This window comes from Rhea americana, unplaced genomic scaffold (genome assembly GCF_003343005.1).
Source record: "Rhea americana isolate MKP2758 unplaced genomic scaffold, rheAme1 scaffold_325, whole genome shotgun sequence".
NCBI classification, from domain to species: domain Eukaryota; kingdom Metazoa; phylum Chordata; class Aves; order Rheiformes; family Rheidae; genus Rhea; species Rhea americana.
This window is the reverse complement of record NW_028186452.1, coordinates 715974-740035: the sequence shown is the minus strand read 5'-3', so window position 1 is coordinate 740035 and position 24062 is coordinate 715974. Positions and strand designations below refer to the sequence as shown.

The 24062-nt window shown below is 39.9% G+C and overlaps 2 protein-coding genes across 2 annotated transcripts in view; one reads left to right on the top strand and one right to left on the bottom strand.

The window, feature by feature from the left end:
- CLUH (CLUH binding protein of NUMT mRNA) overlaps window positions 1-14659 on the top strand; it is a 30548-nt gene extending 15889 nt beyond the window's left edge. Inside the window, exons 13-27 of the mRNA XM_085310760.1 lie at window positions 1021-1121; window positions 2261-2413; window positions 3084-3146; window positions 3894-4138; window positions 4559-4643; window positions 5307-5460; window positions 5951-6090; window positions 6205-6285; window positions 6770-6895; window positions 7439-7560; window positions 9027-9120; window positions 9873-10007; window positions 11683-11756; window positions 12572-12751; window positions 12873-14659. Coding sequence (XP_085166886.1) covers window positions 1021-1121; window positions 2261-2413; window positions 3084-3146; window positions 3894-4138; window positions 4559-4643; window positions 5307-5460; window positions 5951-6090; window positions 6205-6285; window positions 6770-6895; window positions 7439-7560; window positions 9027-9120; window positions 9873-10007; window positions 11683-11756; window positions 12572-12740 — 1742 coding nt within the window. The 3' untranslated portion in view covers window positions 12741-12751; window positions 12873-14659. The remainder of the gene's footprint in view (window positions 1-1020; window positions 1122-2260; window positions 2414-3083; window positions 3147-3893; window positions 4139-4558; window positions 4644-5306; window positions 5461-5950; window positions 6091-6204; window positions 6286-6769; window positions 6896-7438; window positions 7561-9026; window positions 9121-9872; window positions 10008-11682; window positions 11757-12571; window positions 12752-12872) is intronic.
- Window positions 14660-18372: 3713 nt separating this feature from the next.
- The window catches only part of PAFAH1B1 (platelet activating factor acetylhydrolase 1b regulatory subunit 1), a 19810-nt gene continuing 14120 nt past the window's right edge, over window positions 18373-24062 (bottom strand). Inside the window, exons 8-10 of the mRNA XM_085310761.1 lie at window positions 23026-23127; window positions 22195-22351; window positions 18373-20970 (exon numbers count right to left, since the gene is read on the bottom strand). Coding sequence (XP_085166887.1) covers window positions 20897-20970; window positions 22195-22351; window positions 23026-23127 — 333 coding nt within the window. The 3' untranslated portion in view covers window positions 18373-20896. The remainder of the gene's footprint in view (window positions 20971-22194; window positions 22352-23025; window positions 23128-24062) is intronic.

Sequence of the window (24062 nt, the reverse complement as noted above, 5' to 3'; positions counted from 1 at the left end):
CTAGCTGTACAAGATTCTCCATGCAGCACAAAAATACAGAAGAGGGAGGGAAAGAAGTATAATTGATTGTAATGCTCACACTACCAAATGAAGTCAGTAAAATGTCTCCTACTGTGACAGTCAGGGAGGTCTGCAAAACACTGCCAAGAATTTTCATGCCTTCCTCTGACATCTCAGCTGCTAGACCACATGAGAAGAGGCGGGGGGATGGGAGCCATCAAATTTGGTCCTAATGTTTTCTGTGTAAATAACAATGATAGTTGTAATTAGATGACTGCTAGAACAAACCCTGCCCTTCACTGAGGATCCAAAATCAATGTCACAGTGCCCTTTCAAATTTACGTATCATTTGTGGGCATTGTATGTAGCTTCTTGTGTCTGGAATCACCAAATGAATTATATTCATTTGGAAATATAATACGACTCCTGAAAGTGTTTACAGGGACAAACAAAGGCTATGTACATGCAAATTGCAGGGGAATGGTCATAAAGGTGAGTTTAGCTTGGAAGAAACATGTCAGAAGGAGCATGTGTTTTGAACACCCAGCTATCCTCTAAGACTGATGTAAAGATTGGTGCTTTGGCACTGACTTTGCTGCCAGAACATACAATTGTATTTTAATTTTGTGTACGCCAAACCAAAAGCTTTGAGCTTCTAGCACTTGCACTGCTAGCCATCTGCTGAAATGTGCTCATTCCTGTCTAGCCAGTTGACTCTGCACTGTAAGTGGTGTACAGAGTACTTTGCTTAGATAGAATGGACCAGATAAAGAGCAGAACTTGTGCCTTTAAAAGCTGTGTTAAGAACAAGTAGGCACAGAGCAGCACAGCCACTAACAAAGCAGAACAGGTAAGGTTCTTCCCATTCAGCATGCTGCAGAGTAGATGGCCCTTGAAGTGCCCCTGATTCCAGGGAGGTAGAGTCACTTTAGCTTGCTACCTTGTCTTGTACAACTTCTGTATGTGAGGGGAGTTTTTGTCAAGTTATGAGTTTTATATTTTCTGTCTTTTTGCTCTTAGGTGTTCGTTTTCCTGAGTCTAGCAAAGAAGTAGTGCAGGAGCAGAAGCAGTTACTGAAGGATTCTGCTGCGTTCCTACTCTCATGCCAGATTCCAGGTTTGGTAAGGAACTGACAACCAGCACTAATGTCCTCTCTGAAAGCTTGCCTCAAGTCTGGCCACTCTGAAGAGTAAGCATTGATGTAGTTGTATGCTACCTTCTCCAGACCAAAGTCTGTATTCTCCTGCTGTCAACTGAAGTTCTGGCACAGGCGGCGAAGTACAGTAAACAGTGCCAGCATTTCTGATGCGAACATAAGAGGGGTTTTCTGCTTCCCATTTTACATCATGGCAGCATTTTCCCACCTCACTCCAACCAAGAATATATATCATTAGACAGATCTTCTCAGATCTGTCAGGATTTCAGAGCACTAAAGACCAACCCTAAAGACTATCCTGTACAGCTCACTGTATTAGCTGACCCTGATTTAATCAATTGATGACTAATAATGCTGGAGTGAACTGGTAAATTGTTCTTGCTCATATCTAGTCTATACATTCCCTCTGTAAGTCTTAAGCATTTGAGATGCTTACTCACCCTGCTAGATAAGAAACATCAGCTGTTCCATTCTTAAGCTGTTCTCTAAAGTGGCTGCTAATGTGCTTATTACAGCTGGCACTGCTAGTCTAGGAGGGTAGAACTGGTGCTCTTCACTCCAAGGAGTCTAGCAGTTCTTAGAGAAGCTAAACTTGGATTCCTTTTTCTAAATTCTACCTCTGTAAATCCACTAGTTCTGTAGATATGTGGTGTTTTTTTTTTGTTTTGTGCTTTTTAAGATAGACTATTCAGCCTTAATCATCAAGTGGAATGAATCAGAAAAGGGCTAGACTTATTTTGCAAGATATTTCATACACCAGTCTCTAAATCCAAAATGCTGTGCAAGCGTGTGCTTGAGGGCAAGTTAGACTAGCACAGAACTGCTGTGAGCAGGCAGTTGACCCTGGTCTGTATCAGAAAGTAACTGGTGTCACTTCCTAACATACATTAAGTGACTCTTTATCAGCATTGCAACACAACTTAAAATGCGAGTGCTGTTTCCCCTTATCAGCAAAATGTGTACAACGCTGTAGCCTTCTAATTGGTAGTGTGTTTTTAGTTAGTGACTGTAAGGTCCTTAAAGAAGAGAGAGTCTGCTAGTTCCACAAGCATTCTTCCCTTTGTGTCTGCTCTCTGTAAACCAAGGTTTGCATATTCTCTGCAGGTCAAGGACTGCCTGGATCACACTGTGCTCCCAATGGATGGAGCTACCTTAGCAGAGGCCATGCACCAGCGGGGCATCAACATGCGCTACTTAGGCAAAGTGATCAGCTTCATCACCAAGACTCCTGGCCGTGCTCAGTTGGATCACATTTTTGTAAGCATTGTGCTTAACTTCAGACTGTCACTTAAAACTGACTTTGGGGTCATTTGTACTGTATAGATTCCATTTTAGCTAGTTATTTTCTCTATGTAAAATAAGCAGCCTCAAAGAAGAGAAGGAGGAAGAAGGAACTCTAGTAGATAGGGAGTTTYGATCCCAATCCTTAATGACTTTCATTGCATTAGGGAGTCTGAGTGCCATTTGGGATGTAAAAGTGCTTCAGGGGTTCCCAAGCTTAATAGATAAACACAGCTTGAGTTTTTCAAGCCATGCATATGCCTCTAAGATCTGCTGGGGCTTTGGACTAAGCTGGGGAGCGTTGTGTGTAGCGTGCCGGGGTTACGTGTGAGCCTGTTGGCAATGGTCTCGGGCTGAGCGCTTGGTGCCTCATCCTGAGGGTGCTCAAGGTGGTGCCAGGAGGCACCAGCAGAACCAGAGCCCTCCTGTGCTAGGTGGCCTGTCATCACCAGGCATGGGAGAGCTCAAGGGCTCTTCTCCAACTCCAGGAGTACTGTCTAATGAAGTACAATGCTGTGCTATAGGCTAGGGTTGCAGAATGGGTCCTTTACAAATATTGTTCAAAGCCCACTTCAAAAGCAAAGTATATCTTTCATTGTTGTTATTGACTGACTCTTAGACTCTATTCTTTTGTTCCCTTGGATAGAAAATAGGAATCAGTGAATTGATCACTCGATCAGCTAAACACATCTTCAAGACATACCTTCAGGTATGACCTGCAGTCTAACCTCTGGCCTTGTGTGTTCTGTAATAACTTTTTTAAACCTCTCTCAAACAGGTAGCCGGTTGAGTCTAGTCTCTCTTTAGACAGTTCATGGGTGTTGCCTAGCAACTGGAAATACAATCCCATTACAACTAAAATAGGTATAGACCTGTGTATAAGGAAAAACAAGTTTCCACTTGAAGATAGCTTTCCCAGAGAAGAATAATTCATGCTTTTCTTCCCCAGATCCTCATTCTTTATGTTTAAAGCTTTTAGAAGTAAAATCACAGCTTGCCTTCCCTGTAATACTTAAACAGTATTACTCTTACCCTCCTAAGAAGCTCTTTTATTGTGTGAACATTAGTGCATCTGTATTCCTATAGGCATATCTGTATACCTATATGCATATAGCATAGTAAAATATCTGGTTTTAGTCAACGACAAATCTGCTTTATATTCTCAAGTTTTTCTGTCCTGAGCAGCAGGCCCAAAATGAAACTGGTAGATCAGTATTGAGATATATGCACCATATATATATAAATGTATATAATTCTGCCTATGCTAGTTCTACTTGCAAACATTGAGTCTGCCCATCTTCCCCCCCACTACACCTGCACCTTGCTTACTCTCTCTTCCTCTCCTGGATAATTTTCCTGTTTCTGGTAGGATGGGGTTTGCGTGAGGCTCAGAGGCAGAGCAGCGCATGTGTGACAGAAGGTGTTGTCCATGACTGATTTCAGTGTCTTGCTGCAGGGTGTGGAGCTGTCGGGTTTATCAGCAGCCATCAGTCACTTCCTCAATTGCTTTCTAAGCTCCTTTCCAAATCCCATTGCCCATCTTCCAGCTGATGAGCTGGTCTCCAAGAAAAAGAATAAGAAAAGGAAAAACAGGAACCTTGGAAATGCTGATAACACTGCATGGGCCAGCATGACCCCGCAGGAGCTTTGGAAGAATATTTGTTCGGAAGCAAAGAACTACTTTGATTTTAGTCTTGAATGGTAAGCAGAGCAAATTACCCTYACTATGCTTGAACTCTCAGCAAACTTCTGTAGTTTTTATTGTTCTTTAGTAGGACCTGCCTTTTTGATTTCTGTTTGTAAATTTTTACTGTTTAGGAGATACTACATGCTTAGAATGGAAAAAAACAGGCAAGGAGCAGTAGGGTGGAATAGAAAAATCTGAAATGACATGAAACCTATGAGGCAAATGCAGCTAGGAAAACTAGGTAAAGAGTTTGTGGAAAGTATTGATGAGCAGTTCTGTAAACTTTAATAGACCATTACCATGTGATATTGCTTGTTATGTGTTGGCTTCAGTTAGCACCTAGTTGTAAAGGGACCTGTGCTTCAAATAGGCCRTGGAGGAAGGATGTTGTGTAGAAACTTGCCCAAGAGTTCACCTTGTGTGTGCTTTTGCAGTGAGAATGCTGACCAAGCAGCTGAAGTGTATAATCTACAGAAAATCACCCTCCTTCGTGAAATCTCCCTCAAAACTGGAGTCCAAGTAAGACCCATATCTTCTCTCCATTCTACGTCATGTTCTGTACAGAGATACTTGAAGGTTAAGTGCTGTTTGTTAAACAGCTTTGCAGGGTACAGCCTTTCAGAAGAACAGTGCCYGCCCTTAAAAGTCTTTCTGTGGCATTAATGCTGGAATACGGGTGCTAGCCTTATGACAAGATTTCTAGTGAAGTTCTCTTAGAGGGTAACTTACTGTGCATTTCCCTTGGAAGAAGATTTGTCTGCCTGAATACAGTTCCTGTATCTGTTCTGTCTGACAAACCAAACTTGCATCTGACTCTCATGCATGTGTATACACGCAGGTACACATCCATGTAAAGAGAAACAACTCTTTAAATTCAGCAGGACTGGAGTTGTCCTCATTTGAAAAACAGTTGATTTCCTTCCCACGCTGCTGTCTTCTTGCTCTCTGAGTTCAGTGAGATGATGTCTCCCTGTCCTGGGTGCCAGTGCTGGTGTGACCTTGCCAGGGCACTACAGTGCTCTTTCATGACCAGCACGGGAGTGTGAGCTCATGTATGTGACCTTCCTCCAATGCTATCCCCAGGTAGTGACAGCAGGTGTTTTGGCTGTGAAACCAGAAGCAGAACTGAAAGCTTGCTTTCCCCTCTGCTCTTGGTGAGAGCTGTTTCTTTGGTTCCTCCAGATACTGCTGAAAGAGTACAACTTTGACAACCGGCACAAACCCACCTTCACAGAAGAGGATATTCTCAACATCTTCCCTGTAGTGAAGCATGTAAACCCCAAAGCCTCAGATGCTTTCCACTTCTTCCAGAGCGGGCAAGCAAAAGTTCAGCAAGGTACAAACCTGACACATCCCTGCCTCTTGAGGTTACTGCTGCTGAAAGAGCAGGGCAGAGGTGGCCTGCTGCCCTCTGCCACTATACCGCCCACCTTGCTAGAGGGGATAAATATGGTCCCCAAGACCGCAGATCTGCTATACAAGTTATCAGCTATGAGCAAGGATGGATATAGGAGAGCTATTTCTTTCTCCCAGATTTTAGTCCTTACATTACACAAGGCAGTGACCTAAAGCTACATACCCCACTGCTGTTCTCTTAAGCCAGATATAGATTTCACTGCACAGATAACACATTTCTCCAGTAGCGTTAGGGGAAATTATCCTTGTTGCTCAGCACTTTGATAGAGAAAATCTGCTAAGTTTTTTTTATACATACATATACATATATATATATACATATATATAGTAATTTTCTTCCCAGGAGGCTGCAGGTGAATGCTTAATAAAAACTAATTTTCTTCATGTGGGTTTTTCTCTGCCTTGTTCAGGTTTCTTGAAGGAGGGCTGTGAGCTCATCAATGAAGCCTTAAACTTGTTTAACAATGTGTATGGTGCTATGCATGTAGAAATCTGTGCCTGCCTGAGGCTGCTAGCTCGTCTCAACTATATCATGGGAGATTATTCAGAGGTAGGCAAGTGCTCACAGGGACTCCGTTTGGTCCTCCCATTCTTTCCCCCATGCTTCCTTATTCAAGTGCCTGGATTCTGCATGACTTGCCTTTGGGTCTTCTGTTCTGTTTAGGCCTTAAGTAATCAGCAGAAAGCGGTGCTAATGAGTGAGAGGGTCCTGGGTATTGAACATCCCAACACAATTCAAGAATACGTAAGTACAGGGTGCTGGGGGAGAAGCAGTATCTCATGGATGCATCTGGCATCTGCAAGCCTTAATTAAAGTCTGAACCTAGAAAACATCTGCAGTTCTCCTTCATTTGCAACATTCTTCCCAGAATCTTCTATTTTTATCATAAGCTCACATTTTTTCTTGAAAGTCTCTGGTTCCCAGTTGACTACTTTATTATTAGGACAAAATATGTGGGCCAAAGAGCTTCTGCAAGCTTGAGACTTTGTGGGTTCGTAGTTGTTAAAGGAAAAGGCTTGAAATGTAGGTTTTGATACTATATTTGAAAATAAATACCTCAGTAGAGTTCTAAATTAACTAGCAGCTTGTATCTTTTCTGAATAGTTGAAATCACTTTTCATGTTAACAGAAGATCTTTTTTGTGTGACTGTGGGARTGGAATGGAGAGATCACTTGGCTTTATAAAGTGGTAAACAGCATTAATGCTTGATTGTTTCTTATGTTGTAGATGCACCTTGCTCTGTACTGCTTTGCAAACAGCCAACTCTCTACAGCATTAAACTTACTGTACCGTGCACGCTACCTCATGCTATTGGTATTTGGGGAGGATCACCCAGAAATGGCACTCTTAGATGTAAGTAATCTTAGAGTCAAAGTCTTCAAGAAATCTCTTGGCCTTTAAAATGCCTGTGTCACTGAGCTATTTAAAATGTCCGTATAGACATTGCTTTATCCTCCTTGGGTTTACTACCAGTTAGTACCATTATGAAAATGGGAAAATAGAGTTTATGACTATTTASCTAGGAAGGCCAGCCTTCTATGGCCAGAGCTCTTGAATCCACGTTTCCAGTGCCCGGTGCAAGTCCTGTAACCCTTGGGAGAAGTTCTTAATTTAGCCTGATCTTCGTTCCCTCTGTAAAATGGTGGGAGCTCCTTACTTCTGTTCTGTTTAGCTTACTTGAACTGAACTGGAAAGGGAGAGAATGGTCTCCTGTCATGTGCTACATGCTGTAGAGATGCCTTTCTGTAGGCATCTCTGGGCTTCATCTGAGACTATTGACAGACTTTTCAAGCAGTGAAATACTTGTCAATGGTCTTACTTACAAAGCAATAAATGCTTTGTAAGACTTTGCCTTTCTGAATGCCTACTTGACTTCTGTTATGCGGCTTCATGCAGAACAACATTGGCTTGGTGCTTCACGGAGTTATGGAGTATGACCTGTCTCTCCGGTTCTTGGAGAATGCCCTGGCCATCAGCTCCAAGTATCACGGCTCCAAGTCCTTGAAAGTTGCACTAAGGTGAGGTGCCGTGGAGCACTGGGTTGGATTGTGGTACTGTTAGAGAGTGAATACATTTAACATAGGCGTATATGGGAGGGCTCCGCTCTGGCTGTGTCCAGCTGTATCCTTTTAATTTACAGACTCTATCTAGTCCCAGCTGGTCTGTCAGGCTCCTTGGGCTGCATTCATTCAAGGTCATGGTGCAGCTAGAAAGGTGTGGTGCCAGTCAGAACTGAGCATCCAAGCCTGTCTGGAAGGATGGAGATTCCTTGTTCTTGAAGTTAGTTATGAGATTTGCTGTAATACTGTTTGCCCCCAAAATATGACAAAAATGACCCTAGTCTGTGTGGACTACTGATAGAAAAATGCATGCAGCMAGTAAAGGTTGGAGAGGAAGGCCAGTGTAGGCATACTGGGAGACTGGGATGGTACATAACGTTTGTATTTAATTGTTTAGCTTCTYGGGGAGCTATCTTTGAGATGCATACCGTTTGCTCTTGTCCTTTATCATTAAGGCTCTGTTCTTGAATAAGATACCAAGTAGCTCCTTTGTGTTTCCTTGTGTTTCCAAGGGAGCTATGAGTGGTCAGCACCTTTAGGATCAGCTTTTAAGTACCCACTACTTTTCAGCATTGTATGTGCTGTCCTTGAATGCAAAACTGGCTCACAAACAACCAGGCAGTGGCCCACTCCTAATTACTAGTACCACACTGCAACCTGTCTGTTGTTTGTCAGAGTGAAAATAAATCTTAGTAAGCACACACAGGCGTCTGATTTGTTTTCTAGTAGTTGATTGATATGCTTTCTCTAGAAAGCTTCTCTCCCTCAGTAGCACTAGGATGCTTGATGAGATCCAGCACCTCCCACAGTATAGCACTGCCAAAAATAGAAAGCTTTGTTCATTCYAAAAACATTAAGGATGCAAAGTCCAAATCAACTCTCTCAACTGGAGAGAGACCAGGTGACTTAGATCCTGGCTCTGCCACTGTTTTGATAGTTGTTTCTGTACCAGAAGATTTTTGAATTTTGGTTGGACTAATCAAGTTATTCAAGCATTTACTTTCCAAGAAACAAAAAGCCCCCTTTCCAATGGGAATGGCTTATGGCCACTTGCTTTTCCTCCACTTAACAAGTCTGGCTGCTGAAATGTTCCTGTGAATGTACTGCAGCCATTCAGTATAGCACTGGAGCTTTCATTCCTGCAGCACCCAGGAAATCTGGTCTGCTGTCAAAACCCCCAGTTCCATCTCTTCCATAGATCGTTTCTTGCTATTTTAATAAAAGTCAAGCCCAAATCACTGTAGTATATTAATCTTAAAATGGGGGTGGGGGAGAAACTGCCAACACACTGTATTCAAAGTTCAGTGTCTCATTTAGTGCTAGTATTAAGACTTCTAGACTGTTTTCCTAAAGCAATGTTCTGTGTAGTGCAGAAATGTTTCTTCTTTCATTATGGTCCTCTAAAGGCTTTTTTCCCCTTGCAGTCACCACTTGGTAGCCCGAGTGTATGAGAGCAAAGCAGAGTTCCGGTCAGCTCTGCAGCACGAGAAGGAAGGCTACACAATCTACAAAAATCAGGTAACAAGCATGCATTCTGTTAACTTTTATCATATCACTTTCTGGTGAGAAGTGAGCATCGCTATTGCAAAAATAAATCCACAACATAGCAATTCTGCTTCCTTGAATTGTACTTTATGCCATAATTGACCGATTTTTATGCCAAAACAGTCTTTGAATGGATTCTTTTATGCAAGCTTGTTCTTGTTGCACCTTCCTCATTGGACAAATTTCTGTTAGTGGCTTGGCCCTGTGTGGAGTGTGTGATATTTATTGCCACTGAAAGGAAGCATGCATATTCTGGCAGGGCACTAAAAGAGCTGGTATATCCTTTCCACTTTTTGCATCACCTGTCTTAAATGTCAGAGCCAAACTAGTTTAGTAGTTGAGCTGTTCTGTGTCCTGCTTGCAACCCTTGTTGATGCACAGTAAAACTTCTGCATCAGCCTGCAGTCTGCCTGAACATGTCTGCAACTGCATAGCTGTGATTCAGCGCCATCTCACTGCCTGAAAGCACAGCCTGGCGGAGGGAATGCTGCTCGCCCTGCAGACATGCTTCTACTTGATGGAAATGTGTAACTTTGTCAATAAGGCTCCTACAGTAATGTGGAGTGGGGGTTGTTGGTTGATTGCTTGTTTTTGTTTGTTTTATTAATGTCAGGGCAGGTGAACACATTTTCCTAGATTTCTATAAGGATGTTAAGCCAGCAGAGACTAGGAGTGCACACAGGTTTGGGTCTTATTCTGATTTGTAAYGTGCCTTTTCTGATTAGCTTGGAGAACACCACGAAAAGACCAAAGAGAGCTCTGAGTACTTGAAATACCTGACTCAGCAAGCAGTTGCTCTTCAACGCACAATGAACGAGATCTACAAGAATGGATCCAATGCGAACATTATGCCACTTAAGGTAACCTCATGCGTTGAGAGCAATCGAGAGTACTTGCTGCAGTGGCAGAGATTGTGTTCAGCTGTAACTGAAGAACATGWGAGAGTAAGTGTGCAGACTTCTGCCTGTGCAGGAAATGTTAATAGTTGCATCAGTTGCAGGTGCTTCACAGGCAGGAGGTTCCTGCAAGGGCAGAGGCTCAGGTAGACACAGCAAGGTCTAAACAATGAGAATTTGCCCTCTTGGCTTCTAAATGTCCTGGGCTCCAGCTCTTTCAACTGCTTCAGCCTCTCAATAGAAGAGGGGCTGAAACAGATGGTGTTGCAGGAGAGCTAGAGAAAAGGGTGAGAATGACCTGGGCAGCTCACAGCGTGGGAGCCTGGAAAGCCCACTCCTAAACCTGCTCCTGCTGCTGACTCACTGGCTGTAGGCAGGTTGCTCCACCCATAAGTACTTGGGTTTCCTCATCTTAAAAAATGCTGTCATCTTTCACCAGGTGCTTTGTTCTCCTTCTAAGGACTGTGTGGCACTGGGAGGCTGGGCTGCAGCGTGGCATGGGGGAGCCTGTTTTGCCTTGGTGCACTGGGACCAATTGGCCATGTGGGGCCAAACCCAGCTGCTCTTATCTGCACGTGCACCTGGTAGATCACACCAACCAGTCTGCAGCATATCTAGTACYACGTGTGATGGGTGTTCTCCTGATGTGCTGTGCATGACTGGCTGCTATAGGATTGAGAGAGAGTCTCCAGCTGCACAGACCCCTTCCCAGGCAAAAAAGGGGAGTAGAGTAGCTCTCTGTGGGGTTGCTTTGGGTTTTCCTCTCACTGTCAAGAACTAGATATGGAACTGAGATGTTTTTGGCAAAATAACTTTAGTGTAAGGACTTTGAATCAAGTGAGTGGTCAAGTCTGGGAAATAGTGTCCATCAGAGAGGCTCAAACTCATGAAATAGTAATGAAGAATTTACCTTTGTTACACAAAACTTAAGTGGAATAGTTGCAATTTGGGCCTAACGTCCCAGTTAATACTCTTGGGACTGTCCTGCTATGTCACTGAGACACCATCTCTCTCTGGAAATCCTTTTGCACCCTGATCAGCACACTTCATTACACTTGTGTCCCGTAGCTATCTGTAGTAGTGCACAAGAGTGCAGGTGCTCTGTAACCATGTATATGAACATCTCAAAAACAATGCAAAGAAATTAATCCTCATGTGTAACAGTGGGATAATATGTGTGCAGAGATGTTTTAGAAATTAATGTATTTGAGACTGGAATCCAGTTCTGCTTATCTCCTGATGGATTGGCTTAACTAGAAGTTCATTCCTCTGTTTACATGCCAGACAAAAAAAAATGGTCCTGGCTGCTGTGATAGAGCAAGAGATTATGAACCCATGTGTGTATTGAATTTAACTGAAGTCCCAGGGACTTCAGTGGGCAGGTTGCCCACAGAGGCTGGGGACATCTAGATGTGGGGGATTTTTTGCCTTAGAAGCATAAGGAGGTGGAAAATAGGAGTGATGCCATCTTGCAGCTAATAAAACTAGTGACTAATGTGAGTTTTAGCTTAAGTAACAGCTGTGCTTTTCAGCACAGGAGGTATAGGTGAAGGGGAACAGTCTTTGACTGGTCTAGATTTGCTTAAGTGCTCTTAATTGTTCTGTGGGGTTTTTTTTGTTTATTTGTTTTACCTTACAGTTCACAGCTCCCAGTATGGCCAGCGTCCTGGAGCAGCTCAATATTATCAATGGAATTCTCTTCATTCCACTAAGGTAGAGTGATACTGATGTATGTGATGCTTTTATCTGTGYCCCAATGCATGGCTTTATAAATCAAGCAGTTGCTTTTATCTTCATCCCTGAGAAACCATAAGCCAGTGCTTTCCTTTGCATTAAGTCTCACCCAAAAGGGGGAGTTTTGAGTGATCTGCAGCAAAGACAGGGCTGAAGCATGGTCTTCTGGTGCTCTACTCAGAAGGAATGAAGTTAGCAGCCCTGTGCTAGTTTTTAAAGAGCATTAGCTCTTACCCAGAGAAGGCTGCTTGCTTGGTGGCAGCCCTAAGGAGTCTCTAAGGTCTCTTTCCACAGCTTCACAGGATTTGGTTACAGAGAGTATTGGCTGAGTACAACACTGGCCCTGATCATTATCATCTTTAAGACAACTACTGAACTGCGATGGTCTTTTTTTAAATTTATTTTTTTTTCACTTTAAAAATACTGTTTTAAACTGTTAGCTGGGCCAGTGAAAAGATGACTGAGCTGAGACTGTATTCTTCTAAGCCTAGAAACAGTGAATGAAGGTAAAAGTGCAGCAGAAGCAACTGAAGGCTGTCTGGACAGACAGCATTACCCTTGCTGCCTCTAGCCAGAGGGGCAAGTGGTGGGTCACTTCCCTATGCCTCTTCCAGTTCAAAAACAATGGGGAAGCTAGGCACTTAGCACTGCTGAGAAATCAGAACTGGGATCTGGCAGGAAGGAGGTAGTTGCGGAAGCACTTCCTAATTTTTTGAATGCTGCCTTTGTCCCTGTGCTCTGCTCTATTTCTAAAGCTAGTCTAACATTTGCTACCCTCCTGGTTTCCCCTTCAGCCAAAAAGACTTGGAGAACCTTAAAGCAGAGGTACAGCGACGCCAGCAACTTCAAGAAAGCATAAAAAGCAGTGAACAGGTGGAACCAGAGGACAAAGCCTTGGAGGAGAAAGAGGCTGAGCCAAGCATGCCTTCTGCTGAGATCCCCTTAACACAGAGCTCTGCTTAACATGTACCTCGCTTTAAAAAAAAAAAAAAAAAAAAAAAATTTAAACCACCCTTTGTTATTTCTTAATGTTGGTTTCTTTCTGGCTGCTGAAATTAGAGGGCTACTGATTTTCACACACACACACACACACACACCCCAGAAAAAAAAAAAAAAAAAAAAAAAATTTAAACCACCCTTTTCTGAATCTGAACCAGGGTCTTGGACTCCCCTGGAGCAGCTCCTCCTTTTTTTGACAATGTTATTGCACTGGTACAATTAATACACAATGCAAAGAACTAATCTGAGAAATGTAATCTGTCTGACTGAGCGTGTGTATCTGCCACGTGAAGGGGGAAAGTGGCCAGGATGCAGCAGCATGTGAAAAACCCATCCTAGGTGAGCACAGCCAGAGGCTGTTGTGCCTGTGTGTGTGTGTAAGTGTGTGTGTGTGTGCATATCATCAGTTATTTCTACTTTGTACATATGAATTCCAAATGAACTGTCTTGAGGTATATAACATTTCTCAGGTCATTTTTATGTTGACTAAGGACACTGCTTTGCTAAAAACAGTACAGTCAGTCCCTCCCTCCCCCTCCACTGCTCAGCCTTCTTGTAAAATGTGGATTCTAAGCCAAAAGATTATTTTTCCCCATCACTATTCAAATTTGTGCTAAGAAAAACTAAGCAGCCATATTTGTATTACTCAGATGGTTTAAGCCTGTAATGTGTGTGTATGTGTATGTAAGTAGGGGAATGTACAGCATTTTCTACATCAGGATATAGCCATTGGATTCCTTTAACCATTGTTTTCTATTTTTGGTTGGAAGGTTGGCTATTTAGTGGGTTTTTGTAACATTCACATTCTAATTTTCAAGAGAGATAGATATATAGATATATATCATATATATATATATATGAGAACTTGCAGTTCCACCTCTCTGCTTGCAGCTGAATAACTTAGGATACTGTATCCAAAGAGTGAGGACTTGATGTCAAAAAAAAAAAAAAAAAAAAAAAAAAGCGCACAAATTTCTGTTGCAATGGAAACCCCAGTGCCTAGGAGAGGTTGATCATGGCATCAAGAGAGAACTGAACTAAAGTGATTCAGTAAGGAATAGTGGCCCTATTAAAGTAAGGGGGGGGGGGGAGAAGGGAGGGAAAGTCAGAAGTAGGGACTTGATCTGATTTGAAAAAGCAACTGTAATACAGAGCTAATCAACTTTAACATGATTGTTGAACTTTACCAGATTTGAATCAGTAGTTYCATACAGTCTAAAACTACTAGGCTTTGGGTAAAATTCCCATAGCACTGAGAACTATGGCTAATACCTTCTTAGTAGTTCTTTAACTTTTTTTGCACACTGGGTTTGAGATTGTTCCTAGGGGAGCTTCCATTGCTGGCAATGGATGTTACTGAAATGGCAGATGCCACTAAATGAATAGATTCCCCTCTCCCACCACACACACTTCCCATCATGTTTTTAAGTAGAGCATGCTCTTTATCTTCACAAAGCAAGTAAGATTTAGCCACTGCAGACCATGGTATGCCGACAGAGTTGAATGTTTTTTTTTTCCCAACTAGATTAAGCTGTAGAGCAACTGACTTATGATTGCTAGTTGAAAAACCACACTGCGCTGATAAAGGAGTCCAGTCTCTCTTTTTTTGTCTGTCACAGTTAGTACTCTATGCTAATTTGCATTGCTTCTTTTACTGACCTTCTGGAGAAACAAGTGCTGTCACTGTGCTCTGTACCCTTGGTTTCCTGTACTACATTACAGGTATTTGTAACTTTGGTGGGGGGAAGGGAAGATGGGGAGCAGCCTCCGAGGTGTTGGAGGTGACAAAGCAGGAGGAGTCTTTACTGCAAAAGGACTTGCTCCTATCAGAAAAATTCTGAATTTCCTGGAAAGCAATCAATAAATGACTACAGTGCATCTTTCTTACAAGATTTTTCTTTTGCTAGTGTTAAATCCATTAAGAGCCTTTTTATTAATAATCTAAAATAGCTTAATTTCTTACAAATTTAAGATGTTGAATATATTAATTTAAACACCATCATCTTCACCACAACTTCTGTTCTTTTAAGCAGGAGCTAGTAGGAAAGAACAGATACTGATTAGAGGCTTTAAAACCATTTCATCTCTCTTCRGTGGTGTTTAATGCACTATTATGCATTCCTGTAACTGCAAACTTTGATCCCCAGCTCACTTTTCTTAAATATGCTCAAAATTAGCACATGCAGCCTCGGTTGATTTACTTGCCTCCTGCTGTATCAGTTGCTCCTGCAGGATTAGGAAGACTGGTGTTGTGGCCTTCTGCATTGGTAAAAGATTTATGCCACTTTTTGAAGAGACAGTAGTCTTCAGAACAGTGTGGTAAGGTGCATGGCAAACGTTTACAGTTGTGTAGTTTAATACTGCCTCCCTTCTACAAACCCCTCTTTGCCTCACCCACTAACCAGTCCTTGTGCATAGACCAAGTGGCAGAAACATGCAAATTCCAGCTAACACAAACCTAGATAACAATAAGCAACATGAATGCTATCATCTGTTAAATGCAATTATTTGTGTCCCAACAACATAAATTGCATAGTTCTCTGCACCTCTTTTTGACTTTGATGAATGGAGTACCTGAAAGCAGCCCATTTTAAAAGAAAACTCCAAAGGATCTGACTCAAGCTTGCACTGAGGCTGTACCAGATCAAGAAGTCCAAGAAACTGAATGCAGCTCTCCCAGCCCTGGACTAACTTAGATCTGTTATATAAGAGTAAGTTAGTTGGCCTAATTACACGTAGTCCACCTTGTCATGAGATTAAATCTATTCACATCTGGCCCAAACAGGATTTAACATGCCATATATACATACCAAGCAGAACTACTGAGCCTCATCTATTCATATAACTAGCAAATAACTATGGCAATTCTGATAAAAAGCAACTGCAGCAAAATGGAGTTATTACACCAGCGAAAGTTGAAGACCAGCAGCAATCCTTAACGAGGCATATAGAAAAACATACCTATTCATCTTTCTTGCTTTCTGTCCTGACAAAGTAATTTCCAGGATTTGACACCATGACAGAAAAGACAGAAGCTGTAGTTTTCAAAAGAGTCACCAGTTAAACCTTAACTGCATTTAGCATTTGTACTATGTTTAAAAAGAAGCCTACTCAGTTGAATAAATTAACTTCTCTATATCAAACAAAATTCCTAAGTAGTTGTAATTCCTTTTCACATTTAACCCTGCCATCTACTGGAAAACACTTTAATATCCTTCAGCCTCCTATGCAAATAAATAACTAACGGAAACTAGTCTCTCACACTTACAAAGCTCCAGTCACTACGGCATCAATGCATAATTGACATAAATCACAAAATTAAAGTRGAAAATGAAATTCTTCAGTTAAAGTCCTCTTGACAATTTACATTTTAATATTCCTTATTTCTTATAAGACTAGTTTCAAAGCTCTAAGCAGCTTTCCTTCAAAGCTTCATCCAAAGGCAGCAGGTCAAATACCATGGTCGAGATCACATCCTTGCCCCTCTATCAATGAAATGTGTATTTCTGCTTTAGTTTACTGACCCTCTTACAAGAAGCATTCAATGCAATTAAGGCCACATCACAGGAAAGATGAATAAACTCCACACTGAATGAAAGATATCAGTGTGAAAACAGAAGTTGAAGTAGTGCTCCAGTGTCTCAGTATTCCATACCTGCACCTCCAAAATACAAGATTTACCTTAACAGAGAATTTATTTGGATGTCAAGTAACTTTGAAAGGATTCACCTGCCCTTCCATGTTAACAGCTTCAACTGAACTGCATAGACAAATAGTGAAAGGTGGTTCTCATTAGGTCTACTGCCATTTTTTAAGGTTCAAGGTAAGAGGTCTACTGTGATTCCATAACAAAACAGTTCTTCAGTACAAGACACTCATTTCTGCCTAACACATTACATATATAAATTATGCTCCAAATGTACTACTATTGAAAATCTTAAAGATATCAATAAAAATGTTTACATAAACCAATCTTAAAAATAGTCTCCCTTATACATAGACTGTCTTCAGTACGATCCATTACAGTAACACAGTCACACACGAGTATTTCAAACTAAAGTCCCACATAGACTTCAGGAAAAGATACAACAAAAGTTGGTGTGAACAACAGTGCCTCTTGTTTAGTAAGAAAGCAGCAAGAAAACAACATTCAGTACAACATTAGAAATGACAATCTTCTAGACCACATACGAAACTTTGGCTTATTAAGTCTGCAATAAAATAATCAAAAGTTTCATTATACCATATTCATAAACACAACCTTAAGAGTATTCTCTGTAACCAGCTGCCTTAAAAATGCTTCGTATTTCTTAGTCAAGCATATTTTGAATTAAAATTGGCTGAAAACCAGGTGTGGAGCAAAATCTGAAGGGTGAAACACCAGCAGCTTTTTTTCAAAATAGTTTTAATTCTTGCATCCAAGGAAACAAAAACACATCTAGTTTTATATGCATTTAATAGTTTACCAATTGGTACAATAAGATTTTTTTAATATGCAGAAAACATGAATAAATTTTGTTTTACACAGTCTGAGAGCAACAAATCTTACTGTAAAACACAGAGCAGTATTATATACATTCCTTTACTGATTTTTTTTTTTTTTAATTGTGTCATATCTTCAGTTAAATCCTACAGTCTGGGAACTGTTTTCTCCAATTGCAACCTCTAACATYGTTCTTCTGGAAAAAATTTGATGTTTGCCTTCATGTCAATGTCAGGATCAACTTCTAAAACTTGAAGATTTTGCTAACTTATCTTCAGAATGAACTTGGGGAAGCCTGAGGAATAGGTAGGACAGGAAAGCAGCTACTTACATGACACAGTGGAAAGATAAAAAGGCCAGTTAAATCCAGTTGTGACTTGTAAATCCAACTCAACCTTCCCCACACCTAATGTTTTTTTTTCCCCTACCTTTATATATGTATATTTTTTGCTAAAAGATTCTTGGTATTGACTTTTAAAATACACTGGACTTTATGCACAGCTGGACAGCAAATAACTCATTCTAAGTGCATTTTTCCTCCACTCAACTCAGCATTGTTATATTCAAATCATTAAAAGGATTATCAAGCCACCACTGTCTACAAAAACAAAGTATAATCTTTTTCTTTTAAATAGCTTTCATGYGAGTCAAAAGCTATTTAAGAGTGATATTACCAGGCAGTTCACATAAAACAGGAGGAGGCAAACAGGAGAAGCAGGGTACTGACAGTATAAGTAGACTGGGCTTGGTGAGTCTATAGCCAAAGCTTTCGAAATACTACAGTGCTCCACAGCCCTTGGACAACTTGCTAGCAACTAGGTTTTTTTTTTGTTTTTTCCTTTTTTCCTTTTTAATTAGTGCCCCGGGCACATCATTGGTCACACCATACACAAAAGCAGGACGGTTTTTTAATCTCCTAAAGTGCAAGATGCTATAAAAGATCAACTTCCAGATTATGTCTAAACCACAATAAATGTTGCACTTTTTAGAATGCATCTAAGACTTCCTGGGCACATTACATTTGTGTGGCACTGGAATGTCTGTCTGTTTTTATGCCAAAAAAAATCTGTATTGTCTATTAACATAGTTTCTATAGTGTTTTTTTCTTAAAAAAAAAAAAAAAAAAAAAAAAGAAAAAAGCAATGCCAATTTTAGTAACGAAAGTGACAAAGCAGCAGTGAACCTCTTAAACCCTCCAATAATTTATTTTGTAAGCCAAACCAGTAACCTCATTATTGTATTTATCACAGGAAAGGCACAGGATTAGACAGCTTACATAAAACATTGCAAATAGTGAAAAAGTTCACCAGTGTAATATCAAGGAGCAACACTGCAAGAAACACTCATAAATCCAATTCCTGTGTTGTGGTTTTCACTTTTTGTGTTGCTGTCTTAAACAGGGCTTTAATTTTTGATCCATTCAGGACCATCCCTGAGATTATTCACTGCTTGTTAAAGGAAAAGGTTGCAAACTGCAACATAGAAGTACTTGGCAGGGTGTTTCCTACAAAGCAATTAAAATGCTGCTTATGTGACTTTAGTTAGTTGTTTGTCCTTGTAAACAGTTGTACGCTAAAGGGAAAAAAAATGCAGTGGACAATTTCCACATAATAGGTACCTTTAATTTCTTATTCRTGTTTATGAATTATGTATACAAGTGTGGTTTACTTTATACTTAAATTTTCTAGGTCCCATCAGGAATTAAAGTGATGTATTACTTTACAATTGCAGATGCACTGAGAATTTTAAGATGCACTGTTATCCGGAATTCTCAAACAGGACAAAGAGCAGCAAATTGTTCCAGCCCAAACAGCTAACAAAAAGATATTTTATCTGTGCATGCTTAACTGTGGAATCACACACTTAAAATTATACAAGCCACTGGATTTRAGAGACTAGTCTGAATGTTAAACTGGCTCCAACCCCCCCCATACACACACACACTAGAACTCCATTTCTCCAGCCCTTCCCGGAGGCGAGTCAGCGCAGGGAGCCCAGACCGAAGCCCATTCCCTCCACACAGGGGGCAGATCCTTCCAGGTGGGTCTGCAGGAAACGAACCACCCTCCCCCCCACCATTTCTTAGTGTGTACGACCCTACGCCGGTCACAATTTCTTATTTTTAAGAGGGACAATTTTAAAAGCCATGTATTAAACAAAATGAGTAAAATAAAGCACAAATTCACCTGTTAAAAATGTCAGAGTGGTACTTCATTACACTGCAAATGTTAAAGTGGATTTTTTAAAAGACCTGGTTAGTTCAGTAAGTACTGGAACTCTTAATTATCTACAATGGAATTTGTCACAAAAATGCTGATTAAAATATTCATTTATAGTATCTTCATTCACTTCAGATCAAAATATGCAACTTTAGGGATATGCAAATTAAAAACTATATATACCAAATAATATAAATACTAATTACCAAATCAGGCTTTTTGTTTTCTTTTAATGTTTACTTGATAGCAGCATTCCCACACATGGACTGTTCAGGTGTTTTTTAAAAGCTTGTACCAATTTGAATACAAGGTTTTTAGTGCTTTCTTTAAAGCATTTAAATATTATATCCCAAGATATTTCTCAATATGCAAACCAAAGTAAATTTTTATTCAAGCCACATTATGTCTTCAAGGTATATATAACCTCATTTTCAAAAGGGTTTCCAAGGAGGCACTAAAGAAACCAAGAAAACTTTGTATACCCCAACCTCCTGCATGTGAATATACGGGAAGTGTACTTTGATACTGTTGTGTAATGAGAATTGCACATTTCTAACAAACATTGAAAGCAAACAAGCAAGTTGTACCATGGCAGTCATTTGGGAGATTAAGCTCTATTGGAAATTAGATCACTAAATTCTAGTGGGAATGACAACTCCTCCTGGAAGTTTGTCTAGCATAAAAAAAAACTAAACTTAGTTTAACAGCACAGCTTAACCACTGCATGACCAAATAAAAAATAAATACATTTATCACATCAGCTGCTACTAAGATTTGTTGCCTTATTTCAGGTTTACAGTTAGTTATATAAATATACCAACCCTTGTGTGATAAGAGGCCAAAACAAGTGTATTCTGTTGATTTGGCAAATGTTTCATGACAAATATTCCAAAGTTTAATTAATTTCCATTAATTACATATAAGGTTCAGAAGATTCTGAATTGCAGCCTTATTATCTAGTATCCTTAGAGAAGATTTATTAAGCACACTTAAGTGATGTTACATAGATACACATTTCTGAAAGAGCCCTACAAAACTTTTCCCAAATGAGGTCACCAATTCAGGCACCAACAGACAGCAGAAAGAAAAACAGGTATAATTATCCGACATAGAACGACACTGTCAACTATTCAGTTAAGTGCCCTATTTCAATTATCCAACTTCTGCCTTCTTAGGTCTGATGTGACCAATGCCAGCCCATATTCTTAAACCTATGGTACTTCTAGACAACGTATGTAAATTTACAGTATACAATTTGGATTCACCATGCATGAATACTTTGTGTGTAACATTTAATAAGCTCAATCTACATCCAGAATAATTTACATGAAAGGACAATATTTATTTAAACAGAGCTCAATGGGTAACCATGGTATCTGAGTGCATCCAGAGGAAAAAGGGGTCAAATGTGAATTCAATCAACGGCACTCCCACACTTTTACTGTTTGATCTACGCTTCCAGTAACCACATATGGTGCCGTCTTGTGGAAATCTGTGAGGGAAGAAAAACTTATGTTAAGGATGAATGCAATAATTTACTATTTTCCACTCTCACAGAAAGTCACTACTGATTTCAAAAAAGAAGATACTGACTCAAAGCTCTGCGTGTCAGTAGTTTTAAAGGCCAATTTTCTAATGGTAAAGTTTTCTATAACAGGAAAATATATTTTTAGTTCAGTTAAGGAGGATCTTATCTGGATTTCTTTTCCAAAGTTATGAAGGAGGAGTCTCAAACATATCAAATTGATAAAGCCCTTGAACTTTGTTTATTTGACCTAAGATGAAGGTATTCAAGAATCAGAATTAAAACTTTTCTTCTTGGAGTAGATAGTATTAGCCATGAGATTATATTTCAGAAACTTAAAGCGTACTTTTTTCTTTTTTTTTTTTTTTACATGATTCCAAAATATTCTACATATGCAAACAATTTTGGACAAGGTCCACAGACAGTATTGGGACAATACTAACCAAGAGGAACTATAAAGCCTCATCGTTTAGAAAAGGTTCACTCCAAGAGTTTAGTAGTTTAATGTTCTTTAACTTGGAACTTTTCTTTGCCCCTTACTATTCAACTGGCTTCAACAACTTAAGAGTAAAGTTAATTCAGAAACCTTGTATTCAAGAAGAATTTGATTAGAAAATCTTAGTAGCCCATGTCAGGTCCATTGCTAACCTAACTTGGACAGCTTCACTGAGGAAAGTGAAAAATACCAGTGGAGAAAAAAAGAAATAATACACTGGATTCCAGAGTAAAGTTAGTTTTGTTGAGTGGGGACTTTTGTGTGTTTTTGCTTTTTGGGGGTTTTGTTTTGCCAGGGCAGAGGGAAACTAACATCTATCAATATTTAGTAATACTGAAGAAAAACATCCACGAATTTGGAGTAATGTTTTTTCTGACTGTTTTGCCCCCTGCCTTTCTTCTCTTTTTTTGTGGGCTGACAAGCATTTATAGTACAGCATTCCTCCATGTGCCCACACACACAGTGGTGAAAGGTTAAGAACACTTGCAGTTCATTTATTTATCCTCTATGCAACACTGGCAACAKAAATGGAAAATCCACAGCACTTCAGATTTGTACCTGTCCTTATTTGTCTAAAATACACATCRCACAAACCCAAATGTGATATCTAGCCTGGTACTCAACTTGAGTTATTGAAGATGACGTAGAAAAAATACGCATCTCTAGTTCTGTAAGTATTGCAGAACAATACATACCCAAAGAGGTAACAAAGTGTTCATGCGCATTGAGGGTTTTCATGCATCGTTTGTTCTTGAAGTCCCAGACACGTAGAGTCTTGTCATCAGCGCAGCTCAAAATAAATTTTCCCCCAGAATGGAACAGAACGCCACGTACCCAGTTATCATGGCCCACCTTACATGCAAAGAGAAATTGGTGAACAGAAGCATGTTTTAAGGCTTAATCCTCTAAAATATATACTATGGCAAGCTGAGTAACAACATTCCTCGTTTCTGCAATAATAATGCTTAGTTTTCTAAAACCTATTAAATTTCAAAGTTTATCTTCGGTTTCTATTATTACATTCTATCAGTGCTACCAACAATGCAAGTTCCTGTCCTTAAAGGCAAGCAAACAGCAGCCCTCATGTGATCTGCACTGGGTTCTGCTCCCCATCCCAACACCAAAAGCTATTCTCCAGCCTGAATGCAGGAGGGAACACAGCAGCCCATAACCTGTAAGAACACCAGCACTGGGAACACCAGCACACTACAATAACAGGGAACATTTTAAGACAGAAATCTGAAAATTCAGAGCATTCAGGTTCCAAACAAACCAAGTTACTCATCCCAAAACCTACACCACAGTATTCCAGCATCTACAATATGCACATTGAGATTACTTAGTATTTCTTACCAACAAGAAAAGTTGAACTATAGAAGTCATTATAACTGCATATTTACAGCATTTGTCTTAATTCAGTGAGTCTGGCAATCCCTCAAAATGTGAGGGACATGTAAGAGTTCATTCCGTTAAACTGGTGTTACATATGCAGGTATCACCACCAGAAAAGCCCCCAACAGACTTACAAGTGTCATAAGGCACATGCCAGTGCTAATGTCCCACATCTTAATGGTCTTGTCTCTGGATCCAGACAACAGAAAAGGCCCAGGCTTGCCACTCTTCTTAGTCTACAGAAAAAAAGTGTTTCAAGTTATAGTATTTACCAGGTTAAAAATAAGCATTTATTAGTAGGAGAATTAGATCATATGACATCTTTTAGCTAATAAAAACACAATGCCTAGTTGAGATTCAAAGATTGTTATTAACACTAGGAGAATGTCAAAAAAAAATGAAATGAATTAAACAACTTGTTGAAAGAGTGGTTCTATTTCCTGCTGGTATACCAAGCCAAACCTTACTTGAAATCAAACTTGTCTGCTGCAAGATACCCTCTTTTACCTGGTGGCAGATACACTTCAGTTAGATTCAGACAACTCAGGACAAAAAACATTAAGTTCAGACATACCTTTGTGTGCGCATTCTCCACAAAAAGTAAGAATTTTTGAAAAGTCTCTACTCTGAACTTATTTCAGTTTGTATTCATGTAAAGTGTGAATGAAAGATGTAGTTCTCAGAACTTGAAATGTTTCAGWTAAATTTTAACATTAACTTGCTTTTGTTCAAAGCTAAATACTGTAAYGTGATGTATGTAGTTGATCAGACCAGCAGAGGGCAGGGGAGACACCGCTTCAGATAATTACCGCTGTAAGAGGAAGTGAATATTTGGAATTTATTTATTTATTTTTTTTTAATATATTAAAAGGTTGTAAGGATCTTTTCAGTTAAGTTTTGCTYGCATCCCTAAATAATCTGTTAAATCCATCACTTGGCAAGTCACAGTATGTCTTCAGTGTACCTGCTTTTCCCCTTTAGTTCACATTTACCTATAACAGACTTATGTAAAACTTTCTTAAAGGTCAAGCAGGTCTGAAAATACTTTCAGTATAATATACAATATGACAAAGTATTATTAGCACAGACAATTGGGTAAAAACAACCACTGCCTATATGAAATCAACTCTAAGGCTAAGTTTGGCCGCTAAACTTCAAACTCCTTAACACT